At 44.3% G+C, this 23,377-nt stretch overlaps 1 protein-coding gene across 10 annotated transcripts in view; it reads left to right on the top strand.

Annotated features, from left to right (window-relative positions):
• Positions 1–23,377, top strand: part of mus304 (mutagen-sensitive 304) — a 327,641-nt gene that overhangs the window by 141,162 nt on the left and 163,102 nt on the right. For all 10 annotated transcript variants that reach the window (XR_011046450.1, XR_011046445.1, XR_011046448.1 and 7 more), the window contains one exon: positions 19,666–19,839. Coding sequence is in view for 7 of the 10 variants with exons in the window: in XM_068386715.1 (XP_068242816.1) it covers positions 19,666–19,839 (174 nt within the window). In the remaining 3 variants the exon portion in view is untranslated. The remainder of the gene's footprint in view (positions 1–19,665; positions 19,840–23,377) is intronic.

Genomic DNA, 23,377 nt, shown 5'->3' with positions numbered 1-23,377 from the left:
TTCTGAAGTCTTTTTACCAAGATCCAGTGATCAAGGTAAACCTGGGGAAGTCTTCCCTACTTCCCTCCCGGAAGACTGGTGCATCTGGGAATGAACCTAGACACCAATCTCCACAAAACTTTCTCAAAACGAGAAGAACTCCCATCCCAAAGTGACTTGAGTCCGATTGGAATCAGGCCCTTGATCCCCCAGACATTCTGACCCACATGGGACCAGAAATTTGGACGAACCTCAAGGGATGGGTGTCAGTCGAGAATCTACAGAGTGGTATAACCTTCTCATCCTTCCCCACCCCTCGGACTCGATGCTGTGCTTAGAACACATCAAAAGAAGAGAGAAGGGACCATAGTGCTGTACCACATGACCTCAGCCCTCTGGACAGAGTCCGAAAGTACCTTCACTTGAATCTCTTAAGAGATGAAGGCCAACTTTCTGGTCCTTCAGCAGCCTCATCGGTTCCTAACAGACCACTCAGTGATGTGATGGGCGACAATACCACACACCACATAGAGGCTCACATCCACAAGCAAGAAGGAACTTGCTTGCAGCCTCTTCCCATCTAACAGTATAAACACTAAGATGGGCCGAAGTCCGTTCGGTGCCACTATCAGCCCACTTCATTTCAGACTAGAGGAATGTGCTTGCCGACAATCGGTGCACAGCATCTCAGATAAGGTATAACAAATGGTCTTTGGATCACCTTGTAGCCAACAAAGTCCCGACTTTACGGGGTCCTCCAACTACGGATCTGTTCGGAACGCCCCTGAACCTCAGGCTGCCGTTGCTCCTCAGCCCCTAGACCTCAAGGCTCTCTGGCAAAAAACAAGCCAACAACGGTGGGTACAACAATGACGTTTACGTCTCGTCCCTGTTTGGTCTGGAGAAGGGCACTCAAGAAGGCTAGAACATCAGTCAGCCTCTCAAGGACACTCATAGCTCAGCTATGGCATTACGCAGAACGGTTTCCAAACTTTCTGCAGCTCCTGGTAGTCTCTCCAAGAGAACCCTCTTCACATCACAGGCAACCCATTTCGACACCTACCACAAGCTATAGCTTGGCTATGATTGTATGCCTGGAGACTACCCAGTACCTCTTGTCCCACAGAGGCTTTTTGCAATAAGTTGCAAAAAGGTTGTCTAGATATCTGAGGAATTCCTCAGCATCAATCTACCAGGCAGTATAACGTCTTTTGTGGTTGATGTCATGGGAAAGTCTCTCTCTTCACTCGATACCTTTATTCCAGCAATAGCGGAATCCTCGAGTACATGCAAGAGGAAAAGATCCCCTTTTCAGTTTCAACAGGTAAAGACGATCACTCAACCTTGATCCTTCACCTTCAAACTGAAAGGAAGGAACATCATCTTATTGCTAGACCTTTCCTAACTCATACGGACTTACAACTTGCCTTTCTCCAATCGGAATTGAGACACGCTGGCCTTTCTAAGCAGATTATTCTGTGACGCAGGTTTTACAAGAAAGGATGTGAATGCTCTGGTTGACTTTCACAACCTTTCTCCTGCAAGACGTGACCCACAGGAACTTGATACGATCTGTATCGGTCCGGTGGTGGCTGCACAACAGCTAGTTGTATACCTCAAGCTCCTTATTGGACAAGTAGCAGAAGGTTGAGGGCACTGTTACCTGGTTTTAGTCTGCGCGAATGAAAAGATTTGACTGGCTCTTATTCTTTTCTTCATCCTACCCTCTAGTGGGGAAAGCAGCATCCTGGGTTCTCTGCATAAGCTGACCTCAAACCACTGCAGGTAAACCATACTCCCTTGTGTACCTAGTATTAAGCTAATACTGTTGCGTCCCCATACCCTGGCGAGGTGGCATTGGGAAAGTCTTAGTTACATCAGTTTTTCCTACAATCGACTCGGAATAACTTTACTTAGATAGTTACACTTCTGCATGTTTCAACACAGCTTGCGTAGGCCGCGGACCTTGCATAGCATAGCAATGTTTTAGCGAGGGCAGGGACTCCTTATTTTTTAGTACTAATATACTCAGATAAGGAGCCCCCAGGTAAAGCCAAAAGCCAGATTGGCAGGGACGTCCACCCTTCCTAATGGGCGAGTCACCCCTACTAAATAGCGTGGTTTGTATTCCAGTTACGGAACAAAGGATAAATAAGTAGATAATTTGTATTTTTCCTAACTATACACCTTAGCTATTTATATAAACTTGTCCGCCAGCCCTATCTCCCTTGAAGTCCTACCTCCAAGCAAAGTGAGCTAAATCACAGGTGTGTGAGCGGGATTGGTAGCAAGCTACCCCACCTCCCTCTAACTAGTGGTGTGGGTTGTTAATGGCTCGTCATTCCACCTCCGCCAAAAGTATAACCCCCTAATAAATAGCTAAGGTTTGTATAGTTAGGAAAAATACAAATTATCTATGAATTTGTCATATTTAGGTATTTTTATATTTCAAATTTTTCCCATTTTTCATCTTTACTAATAAGTGTTGAATTAACTGCATGAATTTTGATGATGACATATATATGCCTTTTCAATTTATTATTTGTTCCATAACTTGAATACAAACCTACGCTATGTATAAGGGTATTACTTTTACCAAAGCTGAAAGGAAAATCCATTAAATTTTAGTGAGGGTTAACTACCAATCCCACTAGGTAGAGGGGTAAGGGTAGTTAGATACCCCCCTCACTCACACACCTGTGAATGTACTTCACTTTACTTGTGGCTCGGAGGGAAAGTGGTTGTTGCCGCTTTTCTTCCTCGCTTATTTTGGACTGCCATTAATCTTTGTCTTTTTAATTTACATTTTTTCTTCTATATATATGAAAATATTCCTTATATATATATATATATATATATATATATATATATATATATATATATATATATATATATATATATATATATATACGTTGTAAGCTTTCTTTACAGTAAACGTTGCTGATGTGTGATAGCATAGTACGGCAGGTTCTCAAGGACGAAGAACCTTCACTCCCGACCTTTCCACCTTGGACATCGGCCATCCCCTTGGCAGATAGCCTTCCGTGTGACTCGGACGCCACCGTAGGGGAATTGTCATCGTTTGGATACTATTGAAGTCACCTTCCCCTCTATGGGTTCTTAGAGGGAATCTGCTGGGGAAGGGAATGCGGCCCTCTCAGAGCCTGGCTTCGGTCTTGCTCTTTCTCAGGTCATCACCGCACACTTTTCGTGGGCAGCCGACAGTATACTCTGCCGGGGGAGCACCTTTCCCGTTCACGGGTCAGGTTGCACTTCCGAATGGTTTTTTTCATTAATTACGTGAAAATTATAACTGTTTGTTATTTAACTTTTCAGTTTCATCTCTGTAGGGAACCCCCTTCTCGCCGGAGGGTCAAGTGGCTCTCTCGAGTAGTTAATTTTCTCAGCTGAATTAATTAACGGATTTTGAGCGAAGCGAAAAATCTATTTTTGGGTGAGGTAGCCATGTCATCCTGATGGAAGTTCCTTCTTAGTAGCTTCCTAGGTTATATTTGACTACAGTGATATATCCCAGAGAAATTTACTAAAGGTATCCAGAATTATAACTCCTGGAGCGAGTATCCCTTATATTTTTAAAAGGGATATCGCATAATATCAGAGGACGTATTCTTGACACGTCACATAGCTATCTACACCCCTAATAGCGTTTACGCTTTGAGAGGGGAAAGTGGCAAGAATTATAGGAGAGCCGTTGTTAAGGCAACACTCCTATTATACTGTAATTGGGCGCCAGCCCGCCTCTGCGTGGCGCCATCTAGTATTCTTTGTAGCGTTATATAGGTGCTACAGATACAGTATATTAGGGAGGGATTCATTATCCTTTGTCAAAAAGAGGGAGGGTCCATCAGGACGACATGGCTACCTCACCCAAAAATAGATTTTTCGCTTCGCTCAAAATCAGTTTTTTGGGCTCGGGCCATGTCGTCCTGATGGAAGTTTACCAGAGCATTAATGTATCTGTGGATTTTCAATAGTGCCAGTCATCTCGAGATAAATTTTCCTTGGTCGTCTGAACCTAGAGACACTTGATGTTACCGTTATATATCATTCAGCTGATCATGGACTATGTCAGTGCTTCCTGCCCCCTACAAGGAAGAGTCTGGGAAGATTCTAGGAAAAAAAAAAAAACGAGGATTGTGAGTTCAAGGAACAATCTAGCAAACAAGTTTGTATATTAGTGTCCTCATATACATAAAGCATAGTTTGTACTCTGAATGGAATTGATCTGTGTAGGTTACTGATACCTCCCGAATCTGTTTGTTCATGGAGACAGATAGACAGGTTTACATTCGTGTAGGAAACTTTAATTCAGTAAGGTAAACAGGTTAGTACATTCAGTCATTACCAGTGACTGAACTTGAAAGCATAACAAATTATCTGAAGAATGTTTGCTTTGAACAGTATAACATTAGTTCCGAATATTTTTCTAAGATTAAGAGGATAAAAAGACGCTCTGACACCCTTTATTGAATGGTTTAGGATATTTGGGGCCAAATGAGACGCAAAGATTCTTACTAACGTTTATTACAATAGAATATAGAAATCATGGTTGTAACATTTACAATCAATCATATTTTTTGCTGAAAATATCTGTGTGAAAGCATAATTGGTAATAACAGAAAAATTTGATAAGTTTCATATGAAAAGGAAACACAAGCCACTCTATGGGAAATATGGAATATTTCACTTTGGATTCTGTTGTTACAAGGAACACTTTCATACGAATATGCATGGCACATGTGTCAGTCTATTATGCTTAATGTCACCCGTGTAATTAGAACAGTCTATAGTGTCATGCACTAGACACATCACTCAACATGATACACCATAAAAGTTTATCATGTACACCCTTCACTAAAAGTCCCAAATAGTGCACTGTTCTTCGCAGAGATCAAGCGGCAGGTTTTAGTACACTACCTGCTGCCACCACAAAGTGTTTGATCTCCTGTAGTTGTTTCGCGTAATGCTTGAAGAAGACCCTGGATGACTTCCATCCAATGTAAGCGCGAAGACTTTCAAACGACATAGTTTGAAAGAAATTTAGAGACAAAGCAGCTTTTCTGGGATCATGACCTGCGGGTGTACTGTCTGGATCCGCTCTGCGAATAAGATAGGTGATCTTCGCCCTTAGTTGTTTCAAGGTTACTGTCGAACCTGATGTTTCTCCCCTGAAAAGCTGACCTCCCTTAAAGTCTGAAGTTCTTCGAAGATAGACCTTTAGGCATTCCACTGGGCATAGGGATGCTTCTTCCTTCAGAGGGCAGATTCTCCAGGGACCCCACCTCTTAGTGGGCAGCTCGTTCTTGGCGAGAAACGTTGGGTCCAGAAAAAGGTTCAGTTCTCCGCAGTCTGTGAACTGAATGTGGCCATCATACCTTGAGAGGGCCACTATTTCGTTAACTCTGGCTCCTGAGGCTAGTGCAGATAAGAATATCACCTTTTGAGTCAAGTCTTTTAGAGAGCAATCTTCATTGTTCAAGGTTGATGCTAAGTGAAGAACCTTATCCAAGGACCATGAAATGGGCTTTGGAGGGGCTGCGGGCCGAAGTTTAGCGCAGGCTTTTGGAATCTTGTTGAAGATTTCGTTGGAGAAGTCCACCTGGAAGGAGTACAGCACGGGTCTGGTTAGGGCAGATTTGCACGTAGCAATCGTATTGGCTGCTAACCCTTGTTCATGGAGATGGATGAAGAAGGACAAACAGAAATCCGTAGAAATCTCCTTTGGTTTCTTTGCCTTGACAAAGGCGACCCATTTTTTCCAGGAAGACTCGTATTGTCTTCTCGTTGACTTTGACTTGTATTCTTCTAAGAAGTTAATACTGTCCTTTGAAATCCCAAACCTTTTCTTGACTGCTAAGGTGAGAAAATCATGAGATGAAGGTTCCGGGTTTTCTGTGGTGAAGCTGAGACAGTTGATTTCTGCACTTGTTGAGTCAGAACTGGATCCGGCAACGGGATCAGCTTCAGGCGTAGTTCCGTTATCAGGGAGAACCAGACGCTGTTAGGCCACTTGTGGGCCACTAATGCTGCCGTTCCGTGAAAGGATCTCAGTTTGTTGAGGACTTTCAGCAGAAGATTGGTTGGAGGGAACAGGTAGATCTTGGACCATCTGTTCCAATCTAGGGACATTGCATCCGTTGCTTCTGCTAGAGGATTCTCGTACGGGGCTACATACCGGGGTAGCTTCTTGTTGTCGCTCGTTATGAAGAGGTCTACTTGCAGTCCTAGGATTTTGCGTAAGATGAAGGAGAATGATCTTGCGTCTAGGGACCATTCTGACTCTATCGGGTTGAACTTGGATAGAGCGTCCGCCGTCACATTGCGGAACCCTTGAAGATGAACTGCTGACAAGTGCCATCTCTTCTTCTCCGCTAGCCGGAGGATGGCCAATATCACTGGATTGACTTGAGGCTATCTCGAGCCCTGTCGATTTAGGCATCTCATTACAACCTCGCTGTCTAATACCAATCGGATGTGGATTGAGCAGCCATGTTTAAGTTTTTTTCAGTGAAAGAAAAACTGCCATGGCTTCCAGAAAGTTGATGTGGAAGGTTTTGAAGAGGGAAGACCAGGTTCCTTGGACTTTCCGATGGGGAGAGTGGCCTCCCTACCCTTCCTTCGAGGCATCCGTGTGAACGGTGACTGACGGTCGGGGCGGTTGTAGGAGTACCTTCTTCTTTAGATACTTGGCCTCCGACCATGGCTTGAAGAGGGATTGCAGACGATTTGGTATCAGTCTTTTTAGATCTCTTCGAGCATTTGATGCGTATTTTCTCCAAATTCCTGATGCATCTTTTAATTGAGCTCTCAATACTGGATCTGTCACTAAGGCGAACTGGAGAGACCCCAACACTCTCTCCTGTTGCCGTCTTGATATCCTGGCGGATTGAAGGAGTCTCTTGACAGATCCTGCTATCTCTTTCCTCTTTTTTGATGGAATGGAAAGGCAGTGTGACTTTAAGTTCCAGTGGACACCCAGCCATTGGAACTTCTGAGCTGGAGATAGTCGAAACTTTTCCAAGTTGATCTTGAATCCTAGGTGTTCCAGGAACTGGACCACTTCCTCGGAGGCTTGCGTGCACTCTTCATTGGATGCTGCCCACACCAGCCAGTCGTCCAGGTAGGCTACTACCTGAATTCCCTTTAGGCGTCGTTGATGAATGACCGCATTCGCAAGCTTGGTGAATACTCTTGGGGCTATGTTCAGACCGAAGGGCATGGCTCTAAAGACGTACTGTCTTTTCTGTAGCTTGAATCCTAGGTAGGGGGAAACTTGACGGTTGATTGGAACGTGCCAGTACGCATCCGTCATGTCTATGAAGACTGTGTATGCCTGTTTGGGCAAAAGGGTCCTTATGTGTTGGAGCGTCAGTATTCTGAACTTGTAGTTCACTATGAACTTGTTGAGGGGTGATAGGTCCAGAATGACTCTGAGCTTTTCCGAGTCTTTCTTTGGAACACAGAACAACCTTCCTTGGAATTTGATGGACTTTGCCTTCCTTACAACTCTCTTGTCTAAGAGTTCCTGAACGTATTCTTCCAATATGGGGGTTGAGTGTTGGAAGAATTGAGGGAAGTTCGGTGGAGTTGTATTCCAACTCCACCCCAGTCCGTTCTTGATTAGGCTGTGGGCCCAGGGATCGAAGGTCCAGCGATCCCGGAAGAGGAGGAGTCTCCCTCCTACCGGCAGCATCTAACTTTGAGTGCTGGTTGGAGGGTTTGCCTCCTTGGCCACGTCCACCTCTGTTGCCCCTACCTCTGAAAGGGCGTCTAGAAGCTCCACGAAAGGAACTTCGAGACTTCGTCCTAAAGGTCGTCGATTGCCTTTCAAAGGCTGGGGTGAAGACGGGCGACTGAGTCGCCACTGGTTGGGGCATCAGCTGGAAAGTGGTGGGTGGTTGTTGCCACCGTCTGGGGCACCATGGCCACGGGGAGCTGTTGTTGTTGTCGAGGATGAGAGGGCACTCTGGGTCGTTTTGTGTTCCTTTTCGGCTGGGAACCCTCCTCAGCGGAAGACTTTCTTTTGGAGGACAAGCCCCACTTGGAGAGGAGATTCTTGTTCTCCGTTGCGGCTTTGTCCACGACCTCTTTGACCACTTCCTTGGGAAGAGATCTTTTCCCTAGATGTTGGAGGCTATCAGCTTCCTTGGTTCGTGCCTCACCGCAGCTGAGGTGAACACGAACTCTCTACAAGCCCGGCGGGCTTTAATGAAATTATATAGGTCTTTGGTGACTGTTGCCAAATGAGCTTTGGCAAAGACCATGAACATATCTGGGGTCTTGGGAACACTTGCCATCGTCTCTAACCCAGTTTGTAGAGACATGGAGGCGGCAAGTCGTTCTTTGGTCTCCTGCTCCCTGCGCAGGTGAAAGTCCGACAACTTTGGTAGGTCTTCACCGAACTGACGTCCAGCAATGTCAGCCTCCAGCTTCCTGACTGAGAAGGTGTTATAGACATCCTTCCAGTCCACATCGTCAGATGGTAGGGCAAGGGAAAAGGGTCTACACTCCTCAAGTGTAGGACAAGGTTTTCCTGCCTTGACTGCCTTCAAGACTGCCTTAAACCCTTTCTCCATAAAGGGGAAGGCACGGGAAGAATCAGCAATGAAGGAAGGGTGCTTCTTGCTGAGAGCCGGCACCTTGGAATTAGTGAAGGCCCTCTCCTTCAAGGTTTTGGTAAACAAGGCCTGAGCCTTGTGGAGGTCCAGAATGATGACCTCTTTCGGCTCAGTTTCCTCTTTGGAAGGGGGTTCCGTCCGCAGGCGGACGTAACAATCCTGATTGGCCCCTTTGTTGGGCTAGAACTCCACATCATCTACTGGGACAGTGCCCAGTTTCTCGGAGAGGAAAATCTTCCCCCCTGACATCGGCATGTGCTCAGCATACCTCCAAAGGTTGATGTCAGAAAAGGCGGGAAGATCTTTGACGTTTAGCTTCTTGGGGGCTAAACGCGTAGACACGAGCTGGTGCATTTCAGTCCATAGAGAAGCCTCCTTCTCGGACGACTGCTTTTGCATGTCCTGGAACATAGACAAAAGTGAGTGCAGCGTTTTGGTGATCGAGTCTAGCTGGGGGGCAGAAGAAGAAGTCGACGGGACAGGCCCAGCCACCGTAGCCGATGAAACCGAAATCGTTTCGGTTTTCTCCGCTGCGCCTTCAGGATGAAAGATAGTTTCTTGCTCCAGTTCTTCCACTAGGAGATCACGTTCCGTCTCCTCGGAGACAACTGACATGTAGTCTTCTAATTGGATGTCCTTCAAGGCATCGGATACCTCAGATTCTATCAGAATCTGGACAAGGGGAATCTCAGGTTGAGCCTGGGGAATAATTGCATCCGAAGATGCCCTAGAGAACAGACAAGCCCTCATGTTCTCATTAGGAAGATATGGGCCAGAGGTGTTCATCTGAAAACCTCTGACCCATTTTCGCAGCGTATCTCTTGCTGCATCCCTTGACTCTGTGGACTTCTGATCATCAAAAGCCTCTTTTACCAGTTTGTCACAAACGGTACATACCTGTGGGTCCCAATACTTCAGAGATTCCTTCGTGATTGCGCAGCGCGCGTGGGTCCTGCACATATCATGGCCGCAGAAGCTCTTACTGCGGACCTTGCAGAAATGGTTCCCGCACTCGGGATGCTCCTCCTGTAAAGAAAGAAAAGCATACAGTATAAGTATTCGGTGAAAATCTCAGATTTCATCATACAGATTTGTAAAAATTTTATTTAGTTTAGGATAGAGTAAGCTAGAAAAAAGGGAAAGACACCCACATGTGCCTCCTGTCCAGCCCATTGCTATGACTTCCTCCAATATTGAACATTAAATTCTTGAAGAATTATATGGGAAGATAATATCCTTGGATATGAAGTGTAATCTTAACACTGTCTTCCAGGTTCAATATTGGGGATTATTTAATAATGGATATCATCCATTAATTAAGCAGAGAGAATCGCTCTCTAGATGTGGTATTCCCACAATAGGCTGCCCATGAAGCACCTTGTAGGCTGGAAAAATTTTTGTATAGGCTACAGTACAGACCATTGCCGTCAGTACTGTGTGCCTGCCGGCATACGCCGACATTGCCCTGGGCTGTTGAAGGTATGTACTGCCTTCAAGATAAGGGGCGGCGGGTCGCCGGCAGCTGGAGGGTCCCTCTATCAAGGTGGACCCGCCGGCAGGCGGCGGAAAATGTCTGCAGACTTTGGATGACCGGCCGCCGGCAGTCAACATGGTTGCCGGCGGCCGGCCAGAGTGCGTGCCTGTTGTCGTTGGGTCGCTGATCAACGGTACCCCATGGCAAGCGGCGGCAGAGCAAACTGATGGCGGACAGACGTCCGAGATGGCTGCCGCCCCAGGGTTGATGAAAGATAAAGAAAAAGCATGGATGAGGGGAAAGCAAAGGCTCAGCCTTGCAGACCTTCATCCAGAATGAGGGTTCATATGGAAGGGGGAATTATATTCGGCCTTCCATCCTACCATAGCCCATCCATATTGGTAGTAGGATCATGGAAGACAGTCCAAGGGAAGACTGAAGAAAACTCTAAGAAAAGGGGAGGATCCCTGCCGGCAGCCGGAGACAGGGAACCTCAAGCCAATTCCGCAAACTACCCATAGGGTCGATTGTAGAATGATGGCCAGGATGTGTCAGGGCTAGGCTAACACCAAAGGACAGCAGGGGAGGGGCAAGGGTCCTGTAGGTGAGGTAACACCTAGAAGGCCCTACCTAACCTAAGAGATTCTGATCCGTAGTAAAGACAACCTTAACAGGGCGGGGAATTCAATTCCCCAGGTTGGGTTAGTCTGAAAAGTGAGAAGGCGGCACACAGGTCGCTGTCTCAAGGGGGGAACAGAATCTAGTGCCGAAGGCCCTAGGCAAGGGAAGAATTCAATTCTTCGGCCTAGGACCTGCCGGCACAGGACTGTCTGCTAGGCCATGGGAAGGAGGAATTATCATATAACGCCTCCAGGGTATGGCCTAGGGAGGTCTAGCCTCCTGCATTGGCAACCTAACCTGACTTGGGAAATCATTTCACCAAGACGGACGGTTGCCAATGACAGACATTCTACTCTGATGTCCTGTTCCAGGCTCAAAACCGACTCAGTGGTTGAGAGAAAGAAACGGGAACACTCCAGTAAAGATTTACCAGAACACAGTTCAAGGCAAAGCCAACCGGAGTTAGCCTAGGCTAGTCAGAGGGAAGAGGAATTGCTCTTAAATCTCACAAGGAGATTGGTATCGACTTAAAAGGTATAGGAGGTGTCAGTCTCCACTTAAAAGACGATACGAGAGCAATTGGGGGTATGTAAGAAAGTATACTAAAGCCCCTAGGCTGGTAGCCTAGGCGCAGATGAGAAACGGTCACCGAAACACTCTCGTATACTATTTTGGAAGAGGAAAATTTTTATGCAGTAATATCTTAATTGTATAAAATATTGCCTGAGCTTCAATAAAACTTTACCAGGAGGTTATATCATGCATGAAGTGTGAAGGTGCCTAGGCTAGGAAGCCTAGCACTCGTGGGGCTCGGTCATAATTCTGCCAAATCCACGACAACAAGGGCATAATATAATAATTCCTAGCTAATTTTCTAAATAGCTAAAAGTTATTAAAGCGATGAATGCCGGGAAAGTCGTTCTGGCTAACTAAATGTACATGCAAAGAACGATCGCGTCCATGACGCCATCCAGAGGCAGATGAGGCTGGGGAAGACATCATCGCAGCAAAACAATCCAAAATAGCGAGAGATAACACGAGATAAACACCGGTCTAGTGCGCTACAAGAGAAAAAATGACTAGATGGCGCCACGCAGAGGCGGGCTGGCACCCAATTACAGTACAATAGGAGTGTTGCCTTAATAACGGCTCTCCTATAATTCTTGCCACTTTCCCCTCTCGAAGCGTAAACGCTATTAGGGGTGTATATAGCTATGTGACGTGTCAAGAATACGTCCTCTGATATTATGCAATATCCCTTTTAAAAATATAAGGGATACTCGCTCCAGGAGTTAGAATTCTGGATACCTTTAGTAAATTTCTCTGGGATATATCACTGTAGTCAAATATAACCTAGGAAGCTACTAAGAAGGAACTTCCATCAGGACGACATGGCCTGAGCCCAAAAACTGTAATTGTAATTCTTGTTTTCTTACAGTTTTATTTTACGCTGCCGCTCGCCTTCTCCCGTCGACGTCAGTCGGGGAAGGGAGTGCGCAGTCTTCAATTCGTGTCTGTTTTTTCAGTGGGCACCTTTCCCATCTGCGGACTAGTTGCTCCTCTCGAAGGAGTTTTTGTTACATAATTTTTTTATTTTTTTCCTCAGTCGGTGATGCCGTTCTTTGTTCGACTAAGATAGCAGACGTAGAAGAGCAGTGCCGTTTGTTCTTTGGGAATCGGCTGTCTCTGCGCCATCACTTTCCTGTCCTCCCTGGCATCTCCATGAAGAGTCTCTTAGGAATCAATCTTGTTAACCTACATATCTATAAGTATAATTAAAGACCAACATAACATTGTATATATCTGGGCTAAATTCAAATGTAATTTGAATGGTTGCTTCCATTAGCATCAAACGGATTATAAGGCAAGGTTACACATCTGACCTGTCTCTACATTCTCACCTTTACATCAGAAAGACAAAAAAATTATGTAATATATTAAGAAAAGGCTTATCATCCTCAGTGCTAAACTCAAAAGGGATGACTAAATATCACATACAGTACATTATAGTAATTTCCTAGAAGCCATGATACATATTGGGTTGTCCTCCCTTCCAAGGGAGAACTTCCCATCATTATCTTCATGTCTTCGCATCGATCAGCGATTGTTGTGGCTGTTTCTTCGCTAAAAACTATGCTCCCCCATGCTGAGTCAACTTCTCTGTAAGGGACGGAGCAAAGTATGAGGTAAGTCTCTCCTGCGAGTGTTCATGAGAGAGGTTACTCATAGAGACTCCTCTTCGGAGGCCTGCTGCTGCTGATCACCTTGCTGATCCTCCTGCCCCTTCAGGGGTTCGTCACTGTGGTCTTTGAACCCACCGTACTCCTCCGCCTTAGAGGTGTTCCTTCACCTTTATCGAAAAGACGCCTGGGCTATTCAGCCTCGTCAATGCAGCTCTCGGAGGAGGAGGATCCTTCTCGTCCTGATTCTACTAGTTCCAGACCTTCGCCTGTTTCTTCAGACTCTCCTAGTCATCAACGAATCCCAGTTTGTGATGCACTGTCGAGGTCTCATTTGCAAGCCTCAGGGGATGTTTGCCCTTCCAAAGGGCACATCCCATCTCCAGATCATTGTTCAGCTGTTCTCTGACCATCTGCTCCAACCAACTGCAGCTCGTCTTTCTCCAGTTTTGCAGATCGCCGATCTCCAGCTCGCCGATAGCAATCGTCAGCTTGCTGATCGTCAGTTCACCGATCGTCGCTCACCGATCGCTAGCTCATTTTTCTCCGATCGTTGACCTCTATCCTCGCCGATTGCCAGTTCGCCAATCTCTAGCTCACCAATCGCCAATTACTCGCTCGCCAATCGCTGATCACCGATCACCAGCTTGCCGATCGCCAATCGCTGATCACCGATCACCAGCTTGCCGATCGCCAATCACTAGCTTGCCGATCGCCTATCACTAGCTTGCCGATCGCTGATCACTAGATTGCCGATCGCTGATCACTAGATTGCCGATCGTCAATCACTAGCTCGCCGATCGCCAATTGGTAGCTCTTCTCTCCCCGATAGACTTCGTCAGCTTGCTGATCGCTAGCTCGCCGATTGTCGATAGCTAGCTCGTCTTTCTCCGATCATCGATTGCTAGCTCGTCTTTCTCCGATCATCGATTGCTAGCTCGTCTTTCTCCGATCATCGATTGCTAGCTCGTCTTTCTCCGATCGTCGACCTCCAGTCTTGTCGATCGCTGATCTCCAGCTCACCGTAAGCCAATCGTTAGATTGCTGATCACTAGCTCGCCGATCCCCGATAGTCAGCTATTGCTAGCTCGCCGATCCCCGATAGTCAGCTATTGCTAGCTCGTTGATCCTCGTTAGTCAGGTATTGCTAGCTCTCCTATCCCCGATAGTCAGCTATTGCTAGCTCGTCAATTACCGATCATTAGCTCAACTCTCTGATTGTCGAACCTTACTCTAACCATCCGTTTGTCGGTTGCCAGCACTCTGAGCGTCCTCTCAGATCTCCGAGCACCGATTGCCAATCTGACTCACCGATCTTCAATTAGTCCATCATCGAACCATACTGCTGTTCCTCAGCTTATCCGATTATGCGCCAGCTCACCTATTTTGCGGCACTCCGATCATCAGCACGCCTATCGCCACGATCGCTGATCACCATGCCGATTGCCGATTGTCTGCTCGTTCCTTTAGCAATCGTCAATCTCCAGGTCACCGATCGCTAATAGGCATCTCGCTGATTGCCTTTCGCCTGTGACCTCAGACTCTCCTCGGTCTTGTCATTCACCAGTCTTACGGCCTTCATCAGACCAACTCTCCTCGCCACCTGCTCGTCAAGGAACTCCGGTTCGAAACTCTCCAGCTAGTTCCAACCACCCGGTCACTCGTTTTCCGATGACCTATAGGCATGCGTCCGTTTGCCATTCAATAATAGTGAACCGCTTGTGGACTTATCTAGCGGTTCGCCATTCACCTTCGGCTCTTTGATCGCCAACTCTACGATTGTCGAGTCAACCCACCGATCGATGGCAGATCACCATTCGCCAACTGACCAGGCAGCTTTCGACTGCTCTACAGTCAGCATCTTCGGCTCACTGATTGCTGATTCCCCGTTCACCGGTAGTTCACCGCTCAGCAGCCAACCAGCAGCCTTCAGCCTCTCATTAGTCACCCTCTGCCCGTCATTCCCCAGGAAGATCGGAAGGCAAACAACACCCTCCTCACTGCTCTCGGTTCACCATCACGCAGTCCCCATCAGCAGCTCGTCAACAGGTAACTACTCACAAGCACTTTCCAACTGCACAGCAGCCACGATAACCAGCCCTTGACCATCGTCAACCTTCCTCAGAATGACACTGTACTAAGGAACAGCATCACACCCATCTGGGCATCCAAGGTAATGTCAAGCATTGCCTTGCTCACTTCTTTATCAGTTCAGACGGAGATCCCTCTCGGGGAAGAGTCCTTATCCGACTCTTTCATGCCTTCGCTCTTTGAGGAAGTCCCAAGAGATCGCAGAGTAGTCTCGAAACCCGGGGATGATTCCATCCTTTCCGCTATGGGTGACCAACAGAAGGCTTCAATAGTGATACGTTCAGGGTATTGGGTCACGTTCACTCCTCTCTCCCTCCTCTGGTCAAGACCACAGTGTCATCGAGCTCCTATGCAAAGGGATCCGCAAAGTAGCGCCGAAGTCCACACCATGTTGAATAAGGTAGGACAAGAGGTAAGTCCAAAGGTCTTCATGTGTACGTTAGACCTAAAGGACACATACTTCCAGATCCCAAGCCATCCATCTTCAAGGAAGTATCTGAGATTCAGTCTACATGACAAGGAATACCGGTTCAAGGTGTTGTGCTTCGGTCTTTTCATAGCACCCCAGGCCTTCAAGAGTTTTCAGCCCAGTGTCATCCTGGCTTATACATTCAGCATCCGTCCCCTACATTTCCTGGACAACTGGCTGATTCTAGCAGACTCGGTGGCAACGCTTCGTCAGCACCGAGACTAATTTCAGAGGCTTTGCCAAGATCTGGGATCATGGTGAACCTCGAGAAGTCATCCCTACTACCTACTGAAAGACTGGTATACAGTACCTAGGAATGATAATAGACACCAACCTCCACAAAACCTTCCCATCAGACAACAGGGTATTGAGGTTGAGGAAGGTCATGAGACCTTTCCTCAGAAGAGAAGAGCTCCCAGCCCAGAGGTGACTAAGTCTCCTCGGACACCCATCATCTCTGGCTCGTCTAGTTTTCAACGGCCACCTCTGGATACGATCCCTCCAATGGCGGCTAAAGTCCAACTGGAATCAGGCCTTTGATTCCCTGTACAGTCTGATCCCCCATGGGACCAGAGGAATGGACGGACCTCAAGTGGTGGGTGGCCAACGAGAATATGCTGAAGGGTGTCGATCTTTTCGTCCTCCCCCAGACTTGATGCTGTTTTCTAATGCTTAATAGAAGGAGGGGGCCCCACGTGCTTCATCACATGACCTCAGGCCTTTGGTCAGAGTTCAAAAAGTACTTTCACATAAATCTCTTAGAGATGAAGGCTGTCTATCTGGCCTTTCAAAAGTTCCTTTAGTGCCCGGCGGTGTAGTGGTTTGCGGACTGTGGCCAGAGGTAGCAAACGAACTGCCTAGTGTCCGAATGCCGACCACAACCCGACGTTCACTACACAACAAACATACAACGGTGGATTACCCAAAAAAACCTAAGTAACAGGTCAAGAGAACAGAGCTCTGGGCACCACCCCTTGATTTATACTGGGCAAGGGGACCCAGCTTGAATCTTGTTTTTTATCATACCTTTCATTGGGCTAGCTGGATTATAAATAAAGGTATAAGAACATTAGGTGAAAGGGAATATTATAATTAATAACGGAACACAGTGTGGGAGGAAAGAATTATGATAAATTACTGTACTTATGAGCTTCAAAAAACAGTGGTGGAGGAGAAGACACCGTGGTGAGAGGTTCTGAAATGAAATGCTGTATTCCTAAAAGCAAGAAAAAAATCTTTATTTATAAATATTTATCTGTCAATTCCAATAACCAAATTTAGGGCAAAATTATCAGTCCTTTACACTCCAGCTCCACAAATAACAAACAAACTAGAAATTACCCATAAGAAAATATAGATCTGTGAAAATACTGTGCTACCATACTTTCCCCTGAATCAATACTGTCCCTTCAATATCCAGTTCACCACTAAGCTGCAAAGTCACTTACAATTTTTTTATATTCTGAACAGTTCAGCCGCATACGCTGCTGTGCAGGTCTCTGCGGGCCCACCATTACAATGTCTCGAAAAGTTTGTCAACAGTACATTTGAAATCTCTCAATCTTGGAAGGGGTTTTGAATAAGTCTGAATTCATACTAAACTCAAAAGTCACTCTCTTCCTAACATCGGAATTCACTTCTTGGGCCTCTGACCAGATATGCCATTTCAGTAGCTCCTATTAACTATTTAATGTTCATGACACTCTCATATAGCAACACAGTAGCTTACTTCTAGTTACAAGGTATGGATATAGAACAGCATCACAGACTAGTACAGACTGATAACAGGAAATATTCTAAATTCGCTCTCCCTTACACTCCCTACTGAGTGTAGGGGCTGCTGTCAATACCTGGAAAGGAACAATAACAAATTAAGACATTTTTGGAAAAAGGGGGCTTGAGGGATACAAAAGAAAAAAAATTAAAATCAAATATGTTTCTTAAACACAAACCACTAAAGTTTTCTCAGACACAAACCCTTATATATTGCAGCGGGTCACTCATAAGTGATAATGAGCGACAACACCACAGTAGTGGCTTGCGTCAACAAGCAAGGGGGTACTTTTTCGCAGCCCCTACCCCATCTGGCAGTAGAGATACTGAGATGGGACGAAGTCCACTCGTTCTCACCATTAGCTTGCTTCATTCCTGAGAAAAGGAATGTGCTGGCCAACAACCTCAGCAGAGCAACTCAGTTAGGGGGTTCTGTATGGTTTGTGGATCATCTAGTAGCCAACAAAGTCCTGACTTTGTGGGGTTCTCCGACTGTCGATCTGCAACGTCCCTGAACTTCAGTCTCCCGTTATACTGCTCCCCTGTCCCGTACCCCATGGCTCTCTGGCCAGATTCATTCCAGCAACGGTGGGACAACATCGACATTTACGTCTTTCTGTCTGATGAGAAGAGTACTCAACATGGCCAGAACATCGGCCAACCTCTCATTCATCCTCATAGCTCCGCTATGGCATCATGCAAAATGGTTTCCAAACCTTCTGCAGCTCCTGTCGGAACTTCCGAGAGAACTTCCTCCACTACACAATCTACTCAGACAACCACATGCCAACATTTTCCACAAAAGAGTAGCTTTGCTACGTCTTCATGCCTGGAGACTATCTAGCATCTCCTCACTCAGAGAAGATTTTCGCAACAAGTTGCAAAGAGGACGAATGGATATCTGCGAAGATTGTCCGCATCAGTCTACCTGGGGAAGTCGAATGTCTTCTGTAGTTGGTGTTGTGGAAGGGGTATATCTCCACGCGATACCACTATTCTGGTAATAGCGGAGTACCTTGTGTATTTGTGGGAGGCAATGCGCCTTTCAGTTTTGGCAGTAAAAGACTATCGCTCAACCTTGAGTCTCCCCTTTTAACAAAAAGGAGTGGACATTTACTCATTAAGTTTGTTGCCAAGACTCAAAATCTTGGGGTATTGGACATTACGCTCGATTCCTTACGAATGACGAGTCTCCGCTCTGTAACCATTGATCCAGATCCTCTGTTACTATGCCCGGTGAGGAGTTTGAGGCTCTACCTCAAGAGAACAGCAGCAGCTCGTCCCCGTTTGCCTTCGCTCTTTGTCATGAGTGGGAGAAATAAGAGGAGGATGACAAAAAACACCCTCTCAGCTTGGATTCGCAAGGTCATTGACCATGCACTAAATCCAGATCCTCCTCGAACATGTCAACCCAGAGCGCACAATGCCAGGCATAACTACGACCCTGGCCTTCAAAAGCAAATACTCTGTGACTTGGGTTCTGCAAGTGGCCGTGTGGAAACGTCAAATGTCTTTCACCGCTCATGACCTGCAAGACATGACCCACAGGAAACTCAATACCTTTTCAACCGGTCCTGTGGTGGCTGCACAACAGCGGTTTTAGTACCTCAAGCTTCTTATTGGACAAGTAGCAAAAGGTTGAGGGCATTAGTTACCCGGTTTTAGTCTGAGTGAATGAAAAGGAATGACTGTCTCTTTCCTTTCTTCCCCCTCCCCTCACTTGGGGAAGTCAGCAACCTAGGTCTCTTGCACAAGCTGGCCTCAACCACTGCAGGTAAACCATTGGCCACTTGTGTAACCTATTATTGTATCAATATTGTTACGTCTCCATACCTTGGTGAGGTGGCACTGGGAATGTCTTGATCAACTCGGTTAATTCCTACAGACTTGGAATAGCTTATACATTGACAGTCACATTGCTAGTAACTCAGCACACAGCTTTTGTAGACCACAAACCATGCTTAGCAAGGTTTAGATATGTTTTAGGGTTTGCTTATTTGTGTACTAACATACATAATAAGGAAGCTTTGAGTAGAGCCAAAAAGTCAGATTAGCATTGACATCCACCCTCCTAATTGGTGAGTCACCCTTATAAATAGTGTAGGTTTGTATTCCAGTTACAGAACAAATGACAAATTTGGAAATAATTTGTAATTAACTAACGATACAAACCTTTAGCTATTTATACAAACTTACCTGCCAACCCTGTCCCCCTTGAAGTCCTACCTCCAAGCAAAGTGAAGTAAAGTCACAGGTGTGTGAGTGAGGGGGTTAGCTCACTACCCCCTACGGGTAGTTAACCCTCTCAAAGATTTAATGGCACTTCCTTTCAGCTTCACCAAAAGTAATACTCTTATAAATAGCTAAAGATTTGTATCGTTAAGAAAAATATAGATTATTTCCAAATTTGTTATGTTAAATGTTCTTTATCTTTTGCAGATCAGATTGACAATAATCTAAGGCGGCTTCTGATTCCAACGATAAGATTACTTCACAGTTGGTCAACTAAAGACTCGTGTTGGTGGGAAAAAATTGGTTGTCTTCCCCAATACACTGTTATTATGGGTGTAGTCATCAACAACGCAAAAAGATTAAAAGCTGATAGACAAACAGGTTAGCAAAAACTCCAGTGGTATGTTCCTATGAAAAATAAATCATTATCTGATAACTTTTCTTTAAGAGAGTGCCAAAAACCTGTTTGTTCCAACATAAAATACAAACCCTTTCCCCACTTATTAGGGATTATACTTTTGGCGAAGCTGAAACTAGCCTTGAGACTTTTAGGAAGGTGTAACTACCCCACCGCTAGTTAGCAGGGGGTAGGGGGTAGCTGGCTACCCCACTCTCTCTCTCTCTCTCTCTCTCTCTCTCTCTCTCTCTCTCTCTCTCTCTCTCTCTCTCTCTCTCTCTCTCTCTCTCTCTCTCTCAGACACACACACACACACCTGTCTTCTATCATCACATTTTACTTTTGGCTTGGTGAGTGTAGACGTTCATCTCTCTCTCCGCCTAACATTTTTAACTGGCCTTTAACTTTTCTGGTTTTATTGTTTATATCATGTATACAGATATACCTCACCTTACGTTGTTTCGAGTTGAGTCGGTTTCAAATTTATGTCTGTTTTCAAAAATAATACATGGAAAAATAAAAATCCAGTTTTGAGTCATTTTGTTTGACTTTCCGTCTGTCCGCCACAAGTATCAAAGTCATAATATCACTTAAATAGCGTTAAAACCACACAAAACATTTAATCTTATTATAGATAAGAATTAAAGTATATAAAATCATTTTAAAATAATTATATTTAACATGAACATTTACATGATTAACATAAATCCTAGCGAACGAACTATGAAAACAGCTGTGACTTTTTATATTAATTAGCGGTCATTAAGAACTTAACTGTAACGTTTTATATGATAGTTCAACTATCTACCATTTGAGGCATTAACAGCTCATAAAATCCTATTGTACAATAAATAAGAATAAAATTATATAGAATCAAAGGAAAATACATTATTATATCTTATTTTCCTAATTTCAAGTGCCATTTAACATTACAGTAGACCCCTGCCATACGACATTAATCCATTCCGGAGTTGGTATTGTATGGTGAAAATGTCATATGGCGGGCAATAGAATAGCTAATGGGTGCAAAACCCCTGGTAAAAACATCAAAATTTTATATAGTAGAAGTAGTCTCTCCATCTCGTCGTTGATTGAGGTCCTTCCACTGGCAAGGGCAGTCATGCCTTTAGAAGACTTACTTGCTTTAATGGCTTCCTTGTTTTTGATGATTGTACCAATCGTTGACTGGTTACGGCCATATGTACTAGCGAGGGTAACGATGCACATGCCTTCTTTGTATTTCTGTATTATCTCCAGCTTCGTTTCCATAGTAATCATCTTCTTACTTTTCCCTTTAACATCATTCACTTTAACATCACTAGCAATCTTGGGACCCATGGCTAACGAATTAAAGTTAGAATTAAGCACTAAAATGCACAAAAAATACAATATCGCAAGCACTCACACGAGATCAAGTCTTTACGAAACGCACACAAGATTCTGAACTGAGCGCACGATTAACAAAGAGAGAGAGGCAGCATCTCTCTCAGGCATTGTTGGAGGGATTTCGGCCAATAGCATATTGGCATCTTAGTGACGCCGTGAAGCCGACCAATAGCAGACCAGCTTCTTAGTGACGTATGAGTGTTGTGGTAGGCGAGTGACTCGCACAGTCGTACGCGTACAAATTTCCAAGTTTTTATTTTGGAATTCGATGCAGTAAGGTGGGGAAAATGCCGTAACGAGGGGACAAAAAAACATCGTATTCCACACCGTAACGTGAAAAAAACGTAAGCTGGGGATGCCGTACCACGGGGTCTACTGTACTTTTTTATTTAAGGTTGTGATCAGCTGATCTCGAGACTATCGGGAATAACAAGGAATAATTTTTTTTAGCTCATTCAATATGAAGTACGTATGCACTTATTTGTTATAGAATATCATAGTTTTCATACATTTCGTTTATGGCTATTATTATTCTCTCTCTCTCTCTCTCTCTCTCTCTCTCTCTCTCTCTCTCTCTCTCTCTCTCTCTCTCTCTCTCTCTCTCTCGAACATAGAACATAGAACATAGAACATAGAACAGATTTAACAGAAATCTTTGTTTCCTTAGAAAGTGTCAGGTAAATACTACACATGATATAAACTTTAACTTTAACTTGAATCTATGTTCGATCGTAGACTGTGATTAAATTGTCATTCGGGTTCGTCAGCAGATCTGTAGCTTTAGCCGACAGAGTAACTTATTTGTACTGATAGATGCCTACAATAATCCTGATTTTCGATGTTATCTAAACTTCGTTTAATATTTTTTCTTACTTTTTATTATCAATTCAAGATGTATTATAACAACTGCAATTCCCAATTTTTTTATTTTGGTTTTATGTCAGCTGTTTTCAAGGTAACAACGTTATCACAATTATGCTCACATATAGTTGACAGTGTATTACTGATATGGTTTAGCTCAATACAGTTTTATGTAATACTTGAAGAAAAGAGGAGCACAGTTCAACGAACTCTCGACCAGTTTATTAAAATGTGCATCGAACAACAACAGACGAATTAGCTGTAAGCGCTGACAATCCGCAGCCATCTACGTAGGCTATGCGATGTGAACAAAGATATTAAATGTACATATGAATGTAACAAATAAGTTTATTTTATACTATCACAAAATAATTATAACTTAATTTGTTATTTATTCTTTTATGTAAATGCTAAATTGCAAAAATCTTCATTTATAAGTATGGATGTACAGTACATTTATTCGTAAAATTAGATTACTTTTTGGTACTAAATTAAAATTTAAAATTTGTTTGTAAGCCTAAATAGATTCTTATTAACCATATATTATCTAAGTTGCATTTACAAATAAGATACAGAACTGGGAATGGTTATTTGAGGTTTAGCCTAGTGAAAAGTAAATTCAGAGACAAGAAAATTTTATTTACTGTGTTTTTCAACTTACAGTAGGGTCCCGAATTATGCGAGAATTTGGTCGATAAATGGCACTGCATAAATGGAAAATTGCATATTTCAAAATGCATAACAGGAATAATTCCATTTGGGCCATGGCAAACTGAAACTTGCCTATTGAAATGTGTTTACCATGCATTTTCATTACTTTGTATGTACTATACTGTATTTTTTCTAATATTAAATTGTTCTTATGAATAGATAAAACATTTAAAATGCTTTAAAGTTTTAATAACTTGAAAAATACAACCAGGAAGGGTGTAAATACCCTATATTTCCCCCTTATAACATGACCTAAAATTAGTAGGAATTTTAATGACTTTGTCATATCTGTTTTATAAGACAACTAGTGAATAGCAAAACTATCACTGTATATGTTGGTGTGGTACTGTTATAAACACACATTAGAGTTCTGTCTCATGTCTCTTCAATGTGATATATAGTTGTAGGTTACTTCTTCTGAATAAGTCTATGTAAGTTAACTTTAAAACAGTTTATTAGCAGCTCCATCACAGGAGTATAGATGGTTTGGTCGGATGACCGTTCCGTAGGACAATTTTGAAAGAACTAACAAAAATATCAAGTTTGGTGATAACGTTTCATTAG

This window comes from Palaemon carinicauda, chromosome 1 (genome assembly GCF_036898095.1).
Source record: "Palaemon carinicauda isolate YSFRI2023 chromosome 1, ASM3689809v2, whole genome shotgun sequence".
NCBI classification, from domain to species: Eukaryota; Metazoa; Arthropoda; class Malacostraca; order Decapoda; family Palaemonidae; genus Palaemon; species Palaemon carinicauda.
This window is presented reverse-complemented; position numbering and strand designations above follow the sequence as displayed.